General features: G+C 41.0%; 1 protein-coding gene across 3 annotated transcripts in view; it reads right to left on the bottom strand.

Moving 5' to 3' along the window:
* The window catches only part of spg11 (SPG11 vesicle trafficking associated, spatacsin), a 90,385-nt gene that overhangs the window by 56,625 nt on the left and 14,873 nt on the right, over nucleotides 1-18,887 (bottom strand). For 2 of the 3 annotated variants that reach the window (XM_014123970.2, XM_014123972.2), the window contains exons 11-15: nucleotides 18,445-18,621; nucleotides 13,870-13,941; nucleotides 13,491-13,618; nucleotides 12,967-13,142; nucleotides 8,065-8,278 (exon numbers count right to left, since the gene is read on the bottom strand). In XM_014123970.2, the coding sequence (XP_013979445.2) occupies nucleotides 8,065-8,278; nucleotides 12,967-13,142; nucleotides 13,491-13,618; nucleotides 13,870-13,941; nucleotides 18,445-18,621 (767 nt within the window). The remainder of the gene's footprint in view (nucleotides 1-8,064; nucleotides 8,279-12,966; nucleotides 13,143-13,490; nucleotides 13,619-13,869; nucleotides 13,942-18,444; nucleotides 18,622-18,887) is intronic. The other variant, XM_014123971.2, reaches the window with a different exon arrangement.

Genomic DNA, 18,887 nt, shown 5'->3' with positions numbered 1-18,887 from the left:
CTCACTGTGCGTGCAGACGCACTCACACCTGCCTGCTGCCATTCTTGAGCAAGCTCTGTACTGGTGGTAAGCCCCGATCCCGCAGCTGAATCAACTTTAGGAGACGGTCCTGGCGCTTGCTGGACTTTCTTGGGTGCCCTGAAGCCTTCTTCATAACAATTGAACCACTCTCCTTGAAGTTCTTGATGATCTGATAAATGGTTGATTTAGGTGCAATCTTACTGGCAGCAATATCCTTGCCTGTGAAGCCCTTTTTGTGCAATGATGACGGCACGTGTTTCCTTGCAGGTAACCATGGTTGACAGAGGAAGAACAATGATTCCAAGCACCACCCTCCTTTTGAAGCTTCCAGTCTGTTATTTGAACTCAATCAGCATGACAGAGTGATCTCCAGCCTTGTCCTCGTCAACACTCACACCTGTGTTAACGAGAGAATCACTGATATGATGTCAACTGGTCCTTTTGTGGCAGGGCTGAAATGCAGTGGAAATGTTTTTTGGGGGCGATTAATTGCAATTCATCTGATCACTCATAACATTCTGGAGTATATGCAAATTGCCATCATACAAACTGAGGCAGCAGACTTTGTGAAAATTAATATTTGTGTCATTCTCAAAACTTTTGGCCACGACTGTATATTTGGCCTTCTGTTTTAGGTTATTTTCCTGCTGAAAGGTGAATTTGTCTGCCAGTGTCTGTTGGATAGCAGACTGAACCAGGTTTTCCTCTAGGGTTTACTTTTTTTTTTTAAACGACCCAGTCCTTGCCGATCACAAGCATACCCATAACATGATGCAGCCACCACCATCCTTGAAAATATGAATAGTAGTACTCAGTGATGTGTTGTGTTGGATTTGCCTCAAACATAACACTTTCTATTCAGGACATGAAGTTCATTTCTTTGCCAATTATTTAGCAGTTTTTCTTGAGTGCCTTGTTGCAAACAGGATGCATGTTTTGGATCATTTTTACTCTGCACAGGCTTCCTTCTTTCACTCTACCATTTATGTCAGTATTGTGGAGTAACTACAATGTTGTTGCTCCATCCTCAGTTCTCTCATATCACACTCACTAAACTCTGTAAATGTTTTAAAGTGACCATTGGCCTCATGGTGAAATCCCTGAGCTGTTTCCTTCCTCTCTGGCTGTATTTATACACCATCCAAAGTGTAATTAATAACGTCACAATGCTCAAAGGGATATTTAATGTCTATCCTGGCTTTTGGGCCTGAGTAACAGGGAGTTTACTTTGGGCACATTAGTCAGACGGAAATTCAGAAAAAAGGACCCTAACCCTGACAAGTTTTAATAACGTCACAATGCTCAAAGGGATATTTAATGTCTGCTTTTTTCCCCTTCCGATCTACCAATAGGTGCCCTTCTTTGCGAGGCATTAGAAAACCTCCCTGGTCTTTGTGGTTGAATCTATGTTTGAAATTCACTGCTCGACCGACTGAGTAACCTTACAGATAGAATTGCCAACAGACTCTAGGAGTTATATTATGTAGCTAATTGATTGGGAACATGTGTAATTGCAATACGACTTTAAACCGGACATGGTTGTTCTGTCAAAAAAAGCTAGCCACAGATTTTGTTCACTTAAAATGTTAGGTCTTGTTGGTTAGCTAGCTAAAGATATACAAAACAATCAACATATAATATTAATTCCAGACAGCTACCCAGCTAACGTCCTGAGGGAAAATGGTAAGGGACCAACAGGGAACGTTGTAAGGTGTTGGGTAAGCATATGTTGGAGTGGCAGCACACTTGACCAAAACCAGGCACAGTCATCAAGTTACTTTATGTTCATTGTCAAAATTCCTGAAAGATGTTTGGCTGTTCGAATCCACATGCACTTATTTTCATACATGGAAAGCAGGTATTCAACATTCCAGTTCTGGAACATTGTTCTTCAATTTGAAAGACTAGTGATTTTTGTCTGTACACACATAACTAGAGATTTTGGTCTTTATGTTGGAACATTCGAGGACTTGGTTCTTTGCACTGGACAGAACTAACTATGCAAGGTGGATTCCAATCCACATTTGAGACATGAAAGCTCTACAGCTAACATTATAAAAATTCTCAGACATCCTGGTCCTGCCAAAAACACAAAACGGGTTCTAATGCATGCCACTTGACCAAGCCCATGTGCAAAACCATTAGCTGGTAAAAGGAACACGGGAAACCCTCTAAAAGGAACAGAGAACCCCACTGCCTTCTGGAGATGGATGGTAGCAGGACATTCTACTGGTTGATTTTGAATCCCAGCTTTTGAATGTAGTGTCCCCTTTTAACACAAAACCTCCAACACGAGCAAAGTTCATCACACCAGACATCAAATGGCCAGCTTGTGCAACAATCTCAAGTAAGGGGATTCCATTCCTGGTTTTGGATACATGCAATTGTGCAAGCAAAGATTTCATTACCATTGAGAAACTCGGCACTTCTCAAGGAAGTCATTGTGGATAGGAACACATCCATCCACCAGAGCATTAAGAGGGAAAATGTACCACTGTTTGTTTAAAAATGTTAAGGCAAGCACAGTCACAAAAGAGAAAGTTAATATCAGCATTAAAATGTGATTGTACACTTTTCAATTTTACATAGCGAGCAAGTTTCGAGATGGAAACCTTTATCTCATGAAAATAACCCATGTCCTCCAATCCTTAAAAATACCGGAACGCTTAACCTGCCAATCAAAAAATCTGATCTGCTACGCCTGACTGCTGTAGACTCCTTCCCACCACGCCCTCTTCTTCTGATGTCAAAATCATTGACACATTTGGCGAATATGGCAGTAGTATCTTCCTGCCTTGGGTAGAGCACCAGTTGAAAAACTGCAATAGAATCAATAGTGTGGGACACTCAATGAGAGAAAAGTGAGGGAAAGGCATCAGATAGAAATTACATGGAAGCTTTCTAACTTTCTCAGAAATCCTACTAACAAACAGGGGCTTTTGAAAATGTTGACACATATGGTGTATGGGAATGAATTTGAAGAAGGAAAATATCTGTTACAACTGATAAGTCTGTGGTGCTAAAGAGGTCTCTGACATCAATGCCATAATGTGACCATGAAGAGTGAGACACTAGAGCAGGGGTGTCCAAACCTGTTCCTGGAGAGCTATCATCCTGTAGGTTCACTCCAACCCACCTGATTCTAATAATTAGCTGATTGATCAGCTGAACCAGGTTAGTTACAACTGGGGTTGGAGCGAAAACATACAGGAAGATAGCTCTCCAGGAACAGGGTTGGACACCCCTGCACTAAAGTATGCCTTCATCTTAAAGATGCCCTTCAAAAGGGTGCACAGACCATTATCATTTCAACAGTGGATACAGATCTCATTGCTGGGCTGTTCTTCTATCTTACCAAGGATTATCCAACCAAAAAGCTGTGGGTTGCTTTTGGTATGGCTAAAAAATAACAGGAGATTTGCATCAATACCATCTGCGAAAAGCTTGGAATGCACAAGAGTTTGGCTTTGCCAGGCTTCCATGCAGTTTCATGGAAAGGGCAAAAGGGCAGCATGGAGAGCATTGAAGTCATTTCTAGAGGTGACTGACGCCTTTGTTTTCATGGCAGCTGAACCATTTCAAACATTTGATCTGGATTCTTTCACATTGGTTGACAGATAGACCTATGTTCTCTATGACAAGGTCCCATGTGGTTCAGTTGGCAGAGCATGGCGCTAGTTACGCCAGGCTTGTGGGTTCGATTCCCATGAGGGACCAGTATGAAAATGTATGCAGTTGCTCTGGAAAGGGGCGTCTGGTAAATTACTAAAATGTTTTGATTTATTAGCCAGTGGCGACAGCTAGTCTTACTGGGGTCCGACATTACAGACAAAATACTTTACAATTTAAAACAACATGTAGTGCGTGTGTGTGCATCTATCAGTTACACATACATGTCAGTTCATACACACAACAAGTAGTTCACATGGGGGAGAGGCATTGTGCCATGAGGTGTTTATTTATTTTATTTTTTAAACCAGGTTTGCTGTTCACTTGCGCTATATAAGATGAAAGGGAGTTCCACACACTCATGGCTCTATATAATACTGTACGTTTCCTTGAATTTTTCTGGACCTGGGGACTGTGAAAAGACCCCTGGTGGTATTTTTGGTGAGGTAATTGGGTGTGTGTATGTCAGTGCTGTGTGTACATTGACTATGCAAACTATTTCCAACACATGAATGTTTCCTATAAAAACAAGTGACAGAGTCAGTCTTTTCTCAACTCTCAGCCAAGAGAGACTGGCATGCATAGTATTAATATTAGCCCTCTGATTACAATGAAGAGCAAGATGTGCCTCTATGTTCTTGGCCAGCGGCAGCTTTTTTATTTAACTAGGCAAGTCAGTTTAGAACAAATTCTTATTTACAACGACGGTCTACCCCAGCCAAACCCTAACCCGGACGACGCTGGGCCAATTGGGACTCCCAATCACGGCCGTTTGTGATACAGCATGGAATCGAACTTGGGTCTGTAGAGACGCCTCAAGCAAGGAGATGCAATGCCTTAGACTGCTGCGTCTCGGGAGCTTAACTAGGTCTTACTTCGCAGCACCTGACCCATTATGACTGGAAAATAATCAAGATAAAATAAAACTAGAGCCTGCAGGACTTGCTTTATGGAGTGTTGTATCAAAAAAGCAGAGCATCTCTTTATTACAGACAGATCACTCCCCATCGTTACAACCATTGAATCTATATGTTTTGACCATGACAGTTTACAATCTAAAGTAACACCAAGTAATTTAGTCTCCTCAACTTGTTCAACATCCACACCATTCAATAGCAGATTCAGCTGAGGTCTAGAACTTAGGGAATAACTTGTACCAAAAGTTCAGGACCAGTTTAATATTGACTACCCATTTCAAAACAGACTGCAACTCTTTGTTAAGGGTTTCAGTGAATTAATTAGCTGTGGTTGCTGATGCGTATATGGTTGAATCATTAGCATCAGTGGCAGGTCATTGATAAAAATAGAAAAGAGTAGAGGACCTAGAGAGCTGCCCTGTGGTACACCACACTTTACAAGTTTGACATTAGAGAAGCATCCATGAAAGAAAACCCTCTGAGTTATATTAGAGATATAGATATATTAGAGATATATATATATATATATATATATATATATATATATATATATATATATATACACACACACACATATCAGGATGTGATAATCTATCACATTTATATAAGTATTCAGTCCCTTTACGCAAAACTTTGTTGAAGCATCTTTGGAAGCAATTACAGCCTCGAGTCTTCTTAGGTATGACGCCACTAGCTTGGCACACCAGTATTTGGGGAGTTTCTCCCATTCTTCTCTGCAGATGCTCTCAAGCGCGTCCGGTTGGATGGGGAGCGTTGCTGCACAGCTATTTTCAGGTCATTCCAGAGATGTTCGATAGTCTGGGCTCTGGCTGGGACGCTTAAGGACATTCAGAGACTTGTCTCGAAGCCACTCCTACGTTGTCTTGGCTGTGTGCTTAGGATCATTGTCCTGTTGGAAGGTGAACCTTCACCCCAGTCTGAGGTCCTGAGTGCTCTGGAGCAGGTTTTCATCAAGGATGTTGCCACCATCATGCCTCACCGTAGGGATGGTGAACTCAGGCCAAAGAGTTCAATCTTGGTTTCATCAGACCAAAGAATCTTGTTTCCCATGGTCTGAGAGTCTTTAGGTGCCTTTTGGCGAACTACAAGCAGGCTGTCATGTGCCTTTTACTGAGGAGTGGCTTCCGTCTGGCCACTCTACCGTAAAGGCCTGATTGGTGGAGTGCTGCAGAGATGGTTGTCCTTCTGGAAGGTTCTCCCATCTCCGCAGAGGAACTCTGCAGCTCTGTCAGAGTGATCATCTGGTTCTTGGTCACTTCCCTGACCAAGGCCCTTCTCCCCCAATTGCTCAACTTGGCCGAAAGCCAGCTCAAGTAAGAGTCTTGGTTGTTCCAAACTTCTTCCATTTAAGAATGATGGAGGCCACTGGGTTCTTGGGGACCTCCAATGCTGCAGAAATGTTTTGGTACTGTTCCCCAGATCTGTGCCTCTACACAATCCTGTCTCGGAGCTCTAGGGACAATTCCTTCGACCTCATGGCTTGGTTTTTGCTCTGACATGCACTGTCAACTGTGGGACCTTATATAGCCTTTCCAAATCATGTCCAATCATTTGAATTTACCACAGGTGGACTGCAATGAAGTTGAAGAAACATCAAGGATGATCAATGGAAAAAGTACACCTGAGCTCAATTTCGAGTCTCATAGCAAAGGGTCTGAATATTTATGTAAATAAGGTCTTTTTTTATATTTAATACATTTTCTAAAAACATATATTCGCTTTGTCATTATGGGGTATTGTGTGTAGATTGCTGAATATTTTTTTATGGCCATTTCAGAATAAGGCTGTAATGTAACAAAATGTGATAAAGGTCAAGGGGTCTGAATACTTTCTGAAAGCACTGTATATTTACATTTACATTTTTAGTCATTTAGCAGACGCTCTTATCCAGAGCATACATTTCATAAATTTTTTCTCCGTACTGGTCCCCCGTGGGAATCGAACCCACAACCCTGGCATTGCAAACACCATGCTCAACCAACTGAGCCACACGGGACTATATCATTGATCTTGGCTTCATAATATAGTTTCTTTTTCTTTTTATTGAGTTTAGTCACATAATTTCTCAATTTGCAGTAAGTCAGATTTCCAGCCAGATTCATTAGACACTCGTTGTGCCCCATCTCTTTCAACTATACAGTTTTTCAATTCCTCATCAATCCACGAAGTCTTAACAGTTCTAACAGTCAGTTTTTTAACAGTTGCATGTTTATCAAAAATTGGAATAAGAAATGTCATATATTCATGAAGTGCAGCGTCTGGAAGCACTTTATTAATCACATCAGACCTAAAAGTGTTTTTAACATCATCCACATAAGAGTCACAGCAAAATCTTTTGTATGATCTCATACACTATTTAAGGCCCAGCATTTGGAACTTTGTCTTTCCTGGATATAGCCACTATATTGTGATCCCTGCATCCAATGGGTATGGATACAACTTTAGAACAACGTTTTACAGTATTAGTACAAACGTGATCAATACATATGAATTATATTTTTCCTGTAGTGTTTGTAAACACCCTGGTAGGTTGATTAATAACCTGAACCAGATTATAGGCACTGGTTACAGTAAAGAAGCTCCTCTTGAGCGGACAGCATGTTGAAAACCAGTTAATATTCAGGTCTCCAAGAAACTAGACCTCGCTGTTTACATCACATACACTAATCAAGAATTTCACACATATTATTTAGATACTGACTGTTAGCACTTGGTGGCCTATATCAAGTCTGTGCAAAGCTGTCATCAAGGCAAAAGGTGGCTATTTGAAGAATCTCAAATATAAAATATATTTAGATTTGTTTATTAACACTTTTTGGGTTACTACATGATTCCTTATGTGTTATTTCATAGTTTTGATGTCTTCACTATTATTCTACAATGTAGAAAATAGTAAAAATAAAGAAAAACCCTTGAATGAGTAGGTGTTGTAAAACTTTTGACCGGTAGTGTACATTCTGTACATGTCTTATGATAGACTTATGCAAACACATTTTCTAATAACTTCAATACATTTAGTTGATTTCACAAACATTTTAAAAATTCTAGTAATCAACCAAGCTTCGGTGTACAGTGCAACACTAGTGCCTACAAAATATCTGTTGTAAATTATCTTAACTCACCATCACTTCGTGTCGACGAGTTTGTGTCTGGTAAAACGTTTTTACATGAATGCGCATCGGGCACAAAGTTTGCCTAAGAATTTGTTCTTAACTGACTTGCCTAGTTAAATAAAGGTTAAATAAAAATAAATACAAAAAAGTGCACTGTACCCAGTATAAGCCACGCCCACGAAGACGTAACCCGGGCGAAGTGCCGTGTTTGTAAGGAGTCTTACGATACCATCCTATTTTACATGCATCCACGAGAGATGAACAGATAGTTAACACTTTACTGTCCTCAAACAGGACAAAGCTGATCCCAGAATACGGTCTACCTGGCCAACATGTAGAGGATGTGGTTCCTCATGTGGGCGCTACACCGGGTGTTGTTGTTGACCACCTCTGCCGTGAGGGCGGGCCACTGGGGGGCGCTGCAAGGGTCACCGTTCTGGGCGGCCAGGCTCTCAATCCACTCGGTTACCCTCCGCTGGTCGTGGTGGGAGGTGAGGTATGACCACAGGACCCCCGGGTCACAGGAACTGACAACTGCTGGTCAAACATAAACACAGGTTGAATCGACCAAAATAGTGTCAACTGTTCATTTAACTGCTCAATACAGTATTGAATATGAAGAAAAACTTTATATTTCTTACAGTGGGGGAAAAAAGTATTTGATCCCCTGCTGATTTTGTACGTTTGCCCACTTACAAAGAAATGATCAGTCTATAATTTTAATGGTAGGTTTATTTGAACAGTGAGAGACAGAATAACAACAAAAACATCCAGAAAAACTCATGTCAGAAATGTTAGAAATTGATTTGCATTTTAATGAGGGAAATAAGTATTTGACCCCCTCTCAATCAGAAAGATTTCTGGCTCCCAGGTGTCTTTTATACAGGTAACGAGCTGAGATTAGGAGCACACTCTTAAAGGGAGTGCTCCTAATCTCAGCTTGTTACCTGTAAAAAAGACACCTGTCCACAGAAGCAATCAATCAATCAATCAGATTCCAAACTCTCCACCATGGCCAAGACCAAAGAGCTCTCCAAGGATGTCAGGAACAAGATTGTAGACCTACACAAGGCTGGAATGGGCTACACGACCATCGCCAAGCAGCTTGGTGAGAAGGTGACAACATTTGGTGCGATTATTCGCAGATGGAAGAAACACAAAAGAACTGTCAATATCCCTCAGCCTGGGGCTCCATGCAAGATCTCACCTCGTGGAGTTACAACGATCATGAGAACGGTGAGGAATCAGCCCAGAACTACACGGGAGGATCTTGTCAATGATCTCAAGGCAGCTGCGACCATAGTCACCAAGAAAACAATTGGTAACACACTACGCCGTGAAGGACTGAAATCCTGCAGCGCTCGCAAGGTCCCCTGCTCAAGAATACATATACATGCCGTCTGAAGTTTGCCAATGAACATCTGAATGATTCAGAGGACAACTGGTGTTGTGGTCAGATGAGACCAAAATGGAGCTCTTTGACATCAACTCAACTCGCCGTGTTTGGAGGAGGAGGAATGCTGCCTATGACCCCAAGAACAACATCCCCACCGTCAAACATGGAGGTGGAAACATTATGCTTTGGGGGTGTTTTTCTGCTAAGGGGGCAGGACAACTTCACCGCATCAAAGGGACGATGGACGGGGCCATGTACCGTCAAATCTTGGGTGAGAACATCCTTCCCTCAGCCAGAACATTGAAAATGGGTCGTGGATGGGTATTTCAGTATGAAAATGACCCAAAACACACGGCCAAGACAACAAACGAGTGGCTCAAGAAGAAGCACATTAAGGTCCTGGAGTGGCCTAGCCAGTCTCCAGACCTTAATCCCATAGAAAATCTGTGGAGAGAGCTGAAGGTTCGAGTTGCCAAACGTCAGCCTCAAAACCTTAATGACTTGGAGAATATCTGCAAAGAGGAGTGGGACAAAATCCCTCCTGAGATGTGTGCAAACCTGGTGGCCAACTACAAGAAACGTCTGACCTCTGTGATTGCCAACAAGGGTTTTGCCACCAAGTATTAAGTCATGTTTTGCAGAGGGGTCAAATACTTATTTCCCTCATTAAAATGCAAATCAATTTGTAACATTTTGTACATGCGTTTTTATTGATTTTTTTGTTGTTATTCTCTCTCACTGTTCAAATAAACCTACCATTAAAATTATAGACTGATCATTTCTTTGTCAGTGGGCAAACGTACAAAATCAGCAGATGATCAAATACTTTTTTCCCTCACTGTAGTTGCTTTCAGTTGTTTCCCGCTGTTTCAATTGACAGGTCATGTCATGTTGCACACGCTGCTATTATGTTGCTCAATTTGCGGTAGCATGGTAATTTATGAGGGAGACAACACCAAATGTTAGACTCCAACTGTTGATGGCTTTCCATACAAGGCAAAAAAAAATGCTGGTTAAATGACAGTAGCAGCAAAGAGAAGTGATAGATTTGTATAAAACCTCTGGTAGCAGACAGTGTATGTCAATATGGATTTTTGGACAATATTGCATTTTCCATCATCACATGCATTTTTTTTTTAACATCAATGTTTGGGGGGAAAAAAGTGACAGCCCTAGCATGAACAGGACTTATGCCGCATTCACAACCTATCAGAGGAGCGACTTGTCAACTCGGAACAACAACTTGGGATCATTCACTTGCTAACTAGCTACGTCAACCATAAATTAAAAGTACATCTATTACATTTTGGGATAAATAACGTTTTGCTGTTGTCCTTCAAGGAATAATACACCCAAAAACCACAAATTCCTATGATTTACCGGGTTAAATAATACTAACATGTGAGAACAATCTTTTTTATAATAGAGCTCATCCTAAAAATATGAAATTAGTTAACATTTTCTACCTCTGGTTTGTTGGCCATTCCAATTGGGGATATTAATGGGGAAAGAATGTTTTGGGATATATGCCGAGAATAAGGTATGAGGTTAACACGGGCTTAGAAGATCTTATACGTTTTGTTCTATGAGATAACATCAGTCAGTTAACATTACCTTTATGAATTATGAAGCCTTTATCTGCTTTATCTGCTTGTGTTGATTACTGTACAGAAATGCTTAAAAAAAAGTGATGTTAGCTGATGAAGATTAGCTCGTAGGACAAAGCATACAAGATCTCCACTGAAACAAATTGTCACTCTTCCGGTCTGTGTAAGCGGGCATTGCCTCTCATGTGAGCATGCTCTCTCGCATTTATAGCAACCAGCAGGCAGAGACAACAGCTTCAGGCAATTTGAAAACTAGCACAGACCTCAAACAAAGTTGTTTTTATGCTAATCTACTTCTTGGAAAGATGTCAGTTTGGGCTCAGAATGCTCGGCTTGTCATCAGATTTGCCCAAAATGTACAACCGTTACTGTGTGTGTGGAGAAATCTGTAATATTCTGTAAAATCTTATCGCTCTCACACAGCCTCAAGCCCCCCCAAGACTATAAGATGTCTCTGATAATACCAAAGTCAATATCAGCATGTGAAGTAGGTAGCTAGCTGTAAAATCTCCAATACAACCTGCACTATCAATTTAGGAGTCTACAATCTCACCATGTTCAAACTGCAGGTCGTGTGGCTCAGTGGAGTCTGATGTTGATATGGCAACGCAACAGCCCCACAGGCACAGTGCGGCCACGGCCACACACACACACACACACACACACACACACACACACACACACACACACACACACACACACACACACACACACACACACACACACACACACACACACACACACACACACACACACACACACACACACACACACACACACGGCAAGGGGGAGAGTATACATTTGTGTTGAGTGATGGTAGTTGAAGGAAAAATGGAGTTGAATAATTTGGTCCACTGTTCAGTTTGAGCACATCTTAGCGAAATATATACTTTGTCATGGCGATATATAGACGGGTGTCCACTACCATTCAAAAGTTTGGGGTCACTTAGAAATGTCCTTGTTTTCCATGAAAACACACATGAAATGAATGAATAGGAAATATAGTCAAGACGTTGACAAGTTTATAAATAATGATTTTTAATTGAATAATAATTGTGTCCTTCAAACTTTGCTTTCGTCAAAGAATCCTCCATTTGCAGCAATAACAGCCTTGCAGACCTTTGGCATTCTAGTTGTCAATTTGTCGAGGTAATCTGAAGAGATTTCACCCCATGCTTCCTGAAACACCTCCACAAGTTGCATTGGCTTGATGGGCACTTCTTATGTACCATACGGTCAAGCTGCTCCCACAACAGCTCAATAGGGTTGAGAACCGGTGACTGGGCTGGCCACTCCATTACAGACAGAATACCAGCTGACTGCTTCTTCCCTAAATAGTTATTGCATAGTTTGGAGCTGTGCTTTGGGTCATTGTCCTGTTGTAGGAGGAAATAGGCTCCAATTAAGAGCCGTCCACAGGGTATGGCATGGCGTTGCAAAATGGAGTGATAGCCTTCCTTCTTCAAGATCCCTTTTACCCTGTACAAATCTCCCACTTTACCACCAAAGCACCCCCAGACTATCACATTGCCTCCACCATTAACAATGTATTTCTGATCAATTTTATGTTATTTTAAAATGGACAAAAAAACGTGCTTTTCTTTCAAAAACAAGGACATTTCTAAGTGACCTCAAACTTTTGAACGGTAGTGTATGTGTTCTCGACAAGTATGCCCATACCATGTAATCAAATCAGATTTTATTGGTCACATACACATATTTTGCAGATTTTATTGCGGGTGAAGCGAAATGCTTGTGCAAAGTTGCTTAGGAGCTAGAAGCTGAGCTTATATGGTGATCGGGAGTGCAGGTATTTTTTATTTTTAAGTGATATGAAAATGTGATCATTTGGAATTCTCATGATGAATTTATCATGATGACGTGGCACAACACGATTTCCTGATTGCAGACAGACCACTTAGAAGTTAAATCATGGTGAAAATAAATGTTTTACCCAGTCATAGAACATAGACTATCACCAAATTGACAGGAGTTTAATTATAGGAGTGGATTATCTGTTTAAGTGCCGAAAATGCTGTCACCATAGTAATTTCTGTGGTAGGTGAAGTCAGAGTTCAGCATGACGGGAAAGTCGGGGTCCATAGATGATACGAGTTTCCAACTTGTATTTACCACTTGAAAGCTGAATGTTTTTCCAAGTCGGGATCTCATACTTACAATTACTCATATAGGGTGTGAATGAAGGGTTAAGAGAGTCCTACCCGAGTCTTGTAGGCGTGACAGCAGGATGGCTCTCTGGGTGTTGTGGTCCCAATGTCTGACCCAGTCCAGACGCAGCGAACTCCACAGTGTCTGTTCTGACTGGGAGCCTCTCTGGTCTACCAGCTCCTCCAGCAGGCTCTTAGACTCTGGGTCTGTCTGGGCCATCTGAGGAACCCTGAGAGAAAGCAGTACACAGTACAGTATGCTACATTGAAACAGGAAGTGATTGCCATAGAGCAAGACTAAAGATAAAGATAAATGATTGAGCAAAAAAAAAAAAAATGTTTACTGCTAACATGTTAAAATGTCATGTAAGCAGAGAAAAACAACTACTGGCATCCAGGGCCATGTTCATTAGGACACACAAGTACAGGTAGTCCCTCCCTTTTTATGTGTTTTCTTCTGTTTGGTGACTAAAGAACACGACCCAGGTGGATACAGTGTAAGAACTCCTGACAGGAGAAAAGTACATGAAGTTAAACTGAAAAACCAAATGCAGTAAATAGTCTGTTTTATCTCGTACCGTTGTCTGCCCACAGGGTCTGTGCAGCGCGTCTCAGGCACCGCACACAAAGCCTCAATCTGTTTGATGAATTCCACCCTCTGTGTCTCTTCATCAGACAAATAGCTCTGCTTTGACAACTCCTCCACCTGCACACAGTAATTGAAAACCCCCAAAATCTTAATCAGACTCAGTAATAACGCCGTTGAGGCTGGCAAAAGGTAATGAGTTCAAAAGGTAATGTTCATAAAGAGATGTTGATAAGGACTATGTTTTTAAACTCAATGCAGTGTACCCCCTTGTCTGGCTGGAATGAGTTTTTAAAAACAGTCAAATCATCCAAATAATGAAAGCCAATGTTAGATGCGATCATTGCATTTACTCAAAATGCTGGTCTTACCACAAAGTCCCTTAGGTCCCGGTCATCTGTGTAGAGGCATATGTTATACAGTTGCTTCTTTACGTTGAAACCCTGAAAACAGAGAACGCTGACGTTTTTTTATCCACAGTAAAACAACATAAAAACAAGAAGACTCCTGTTTCAGTTGCATGAGAAATTACCATTTAGTCATGGAGGACACACCAACATTCCTGCTCGGTCATGGGGTGTGAGTGAGATGCTAACATCATCCCTGTTTTCGCAGACTCTGGGCACATTGAATAGCAAAGCTCTGTCTATGTCTTGTGGGTTATGTAAAATAATCATGCAGTGTAACCACTGTCAAGTAATCTTATATGATTGAGTAATTGGTTGATTATATTATAGTGTCATGCATCTTCATGATGCCCAGCCCACATGGGCTTATAAGACACCGTATTTGCTGTATCTAAAGAAAATGATCATACTTATATATGCACACAAGTACATACATACATACATACAGTTGCAGACAAATATATTGGCACACTTGCATTAAAAAAGAAATCCCACATCTCTTCTAAAACAAGATGAAATTGAAAAAACTTTGGATTTTCAACACTGCAGAACCAATTCTATTTTAAGTTTAACAGTTTTATAAAAAATTATAAAGACAAATGGCATGGACAGAATTATTGGTACCCCGGAGCTAGTACAGTACTCGTTTTATCTAGTGATGATAAAATGTCTTGGTTTGAGGTGTTAGACTGATGTCACATCTATGCTAATATAGTAAAAAAATTACTAGCTAGCTTTCCAACAACTGCAACGATGTATTTGAGACAACAAGTGCTCATTGTGCAAATGTATTTATGTTTTCAATAAACATTGGAAACGAAATATAGTTTACATGTTGCCAACAATATAAGCCAACCCCATAGCTGCGCACGCGTCGGTTTTGTTGCTAAACAAACAACCAGTCTATAGCCGCTCTTCTTTATTTATGGCATTGAACCTACCTAATTCAATTGCCAGAAGCAGTATCCCAGTTCTCAAAAAGGTTCTTTGATTTCTTGTCAGGTGACATAGGGTTCTGGATCATAGGTGCTTTGATCTGGTTACAATTTCTGAGTTTAGGTTTTAGCCATATATAAGTTGACAATTTCTCTTTGTAGCTTAGGGTTAACTTTTTTTTGATCATGTAGACATTGCATCGTAACTTGTGTCTAAATATGTTATAGATCAGCTTCCTTAAATATGTCTTTGAGTTCTTTTGTCCAAGGGTAATTGTGAGATTTATCCAAGTTGAAAACCTTTTTTAGGGGTTCACAGCAAAGCTGTTGTTATTCTTAGATTACAAATAAATATATTTGACATAGTCAAATAACTCAAACATAGATTGGTACCTTTTTTTCTAATTTGGCACACAGAAACTAGAGGCCATGAATAACTTGGTGAAAAAGAATGGGATGATTGGCCTATAGGTGGCTCTGTTATAAGCAATCTCACTTAAACCCTCCTATTCACCGCCCTGTTTGACCTAGAGACTTGAAATTTTGTATGCAAGTGTCTTTTCTAATGCTGACCACATTTCATAAGGTCTATCAGGAAAGATTCTCCTCCATCTTGGAAAAACTTATTATCATGAACGATAAGTAACAGGTCATGGTACATCTCTTAACTTAGTTTGAGAAAAGCCAAGGGATTGGCTAAGAGATGGCTGAGTTGAAAAATCCAAATCGGATTTTATGTGTCAATTTAAACCACTGGAAATCCACTCCACGGTGGCCTATCAACTTGAAACTTGTCATCGCTATCATGGACATCCCTAAGATGAAGCCCACTGAATATGGTATTGATATATAAAAAAATAAGGAAACTATTAACAACGAATTACTGCATATGTAACGCTAATGCTAAAAATGTACATTTACATTTAAGTCATTTAGCAGACGCTCTTATCCAGAGCGACTTACAAATTGGTGCATTCACCTTATGATATCCAGTGGAACAACCACTTTACAATAGTGCATCTAAATCTTTTAACCTGTTAGGGCTAGGGGGCAGTATTGACACGGCTGGATAAAAAAACATACCCGATTTAATCTGGTGACACTTCCCACGTCGTCCATAGGCGCTCAGAGCCCGGGAAAAAACAGAATGTCGTCATTCCAGCCCCAGGCTGAAACACATTATCGCCTTTCTCAAGTGGCCGATCAAGGGACACTGGCTTATGCGCGTGACCCCGACCGCCCCCCGCCTTTGGGATTTTTTCCTCTGTTTGCCGAAAAGGAGATTCCCTGTCGGAATATTATCGCTTTTCTACGAGAAAAATGTCGTAAAAATTGATTTTAAACAGCGGTTGACATGCTTCGAAGTACGGTAATGGAATACTTAGAATTTTATTGTCACGAATTGCGCCATGCGCGCGACACTTCTTTACCATTTCGGATAGTGTCTGGAACGCATCGAACAAAACGCCGCTATTCGGATATAACGATGGATTATTTTGGACCAAACCAACATTTGTTATTGAAGTAGCAGTCCTGGGTGTGTATTCTGACGAAGACAACAAAAGGTAATCAAACTTTTATAATAGTAAATATGATTATGGTGAGTGCTAAACTTGCCGGGTGTCTAAATAGCGAGCCCGTGATGCCTGGGCTATGTACTTAGAATATTGCAAAATGTGCTTTCACCAAAAAGCTATTTTAAAATCGGACATATCGAGTGCATAGAGGAGGTCTGTATCTATAATTCTTAAAATAATTGTTATGCTTTTTGTGAACGTTTATCGTGAGTAATTTAGTAAAATGTTAGCGAATTCCCCGGAAGTGTATGCTAGTTCTGAACGTCACATGCTAATGTAAAAAGCTGGTTTTTGATATAAATATGAACTTGATTGAACAAAACATGCATGTATTGTATAACATAATGTCCTAAGGTTGTCATCTGATGAAGATCATCAAAGGTGAGTGCTGCATTTAGCTGTCTTCTGGGTTTTGGTGACATTATATGCTGGCTTGAAAAATGGGTGTCTGATTATTTCTGGCTTGGTACTCTGCTGACATAATCTAATGTTTTGCTTTCGTTGTAAAGCCTTTTTGAAATCGGACAGTGTGGTTAGATTAACGAGAGTCTTGTCTTTAAATGGCTGTAAAATAGTCATATGTTTGAGAAATTGAAGTAATAGGATTTTTAAGGTTTTGAAAATCGCGCCACAGGATAGCAGTGGCTGTTACGTAGGTTGGACGAATTCGTCCCGCCTAGCCTAGAGAGGTTAAGGGGGGGGGGGTTAGAAGGATTACTTTATCCTATCCTAGGTATTCCTTAAAGAGGTGGGGTTTCAGGTGTCTCCGGAAGGTGGTGATTGACTCCGCTGTCCTGACGTCGTGAGGGAGCTTGTTCCACCATTGGGGTGCCAGAGCAGCGAACAGTTTTGACTGGGCTGAGCGGGAACTGTGCTTCCTCAGAGGTAGGGGGGCCAGCAGGCCAGAGGTGGATGAACGCAGTGCCCTTGTTTGGGTGTAGGGCCTGATCAGAGCCTGAAGGTATGGAGGTGCCGTTCCCTTCACAGCACCGTAGGCAATCACCATGGTCTTGTAGCGGATGCGAGCTTCAACTGGAAGCCAGTGGAGAGAGCGGAGGAGCAATCATGTTCTCCTCATGAACCAGACATCAGATTCACTCCACATGTTGTATTTAGACTTATGATTGAGAATAAAGGAAGATTGTTCCTACATGATAGAGTGCTTGCTTTGCTATTCAACTGATCTTGTGTCCTTTCTATCATCCTCTGAACCCCGTTCATTGCTGCTCGCTGCTATATTGTTTATTTAGTTTTTTTTAATACTGTTACCATTGTTCATCATTGTCTAACTACGAATATGCTGAGTCATATTGTTTAACCATCTCCATATTGTAAAATGTCTGACTACATAGAGTTGGTCCTCTGTATCTCAGTTCGTAGAGTATGGTGGTGGCAACGCCAGGATGGTAGGTTCAATTCCCAGGACCACCCATAAGTAAAACGAATGCATGCATGACTGGAAGTGCCTTTGAATAAAAGCGTGTGCTAAATGACATATAGAGTGAGGTCCTAAAATGATTGACACCCTTGATAAAGATTACCCCAGAGGTAAGACTTGGTGGAAGCCCTTTTGGCAGCCATTACAGCTGTGAATCATTTAGAATAAGATTCTACCAACTTTGCACAACTCTAAGGGCAACCAACAGTGGGGTCTAAAATTATTGACACCCTTGACAAAGATGGGCAAAAATGACTGTGTAAAATAAATTCAAATACTGGGCTATTATATTGTATGCTACATTTTTTGGGGAAATTCAATTATTTTATACTAATACAATTGCTCAAAGAAAGAGATTTTGTTAGCAAGTAATATTTTTTTCTCTCAAAAAGGTAGAAGAGAAATTATTGACACCACAGTTTTCAATACTCTTCGATACCTCACCTTGTGAGGATAACGGCAATGAGCTTTTTTCTAAAAGGTTTTATGAGTTGGAGAACGCATTCGGAGGGATCTTAGACCATTCCTCCATACAGAATCCTTCCAGAATGGATTAGTAAAAGCAAACCGAACATAGCCATAGTCTCACCATGTTCCTGAGCAGTGCAGTGGCCTGCTCCAGGTCTCTGTGTTTGAGGCAGTTGAAGGCCAGACGCAGCCCCGTACTCCTCAACTCCTCCAGCCGCTGATCTGGCCTGTTCTGGCTCCTCAGGTAGGCCTGGGCCCGGGGAATCTGCTTGGTCAGCACTGCCCGCTCGACCACCTCCTTAACACACACACAGTATCAGAAATCGGATATCTGGTCATTACTGTAGATAATGATGTAATTATAGCCAATTGGGGAGAACCATTCTAGTGCAAAATGGCTTTTGTGGATGAGAAGAGTTACCCTAGCACAATGTCAAGCGCTTTGAGGCCTATGGTTAAAAAGCGTGACATAAATTCATGCCATTATCATGATTACCCATCCAGGATGTCGCTGAGGATTCATGCCCACTCTGCTCCCTGTGTGTGTGTGTGTGTGTGTGTGTG

Source organism: Salmo salar, chromosome ssa10 (genome assembly GCF_905237065.1).
Source record: "Salmo salar chromosome ssa10, Ssal_v3.1, whole genome shotgun sequence".
NCBI classification, from domain to species: Eukaryota; Metazoa; Chordata; class Actinopteri; order Salmoniformes; family Salmonidae; genus Salmo; species Salmo salar.
The sequence above is the reverse complement of the archived record's forward strand: the minus strand, read 5'-3'. Positions and strand labels throughout refer to the sequence as shown.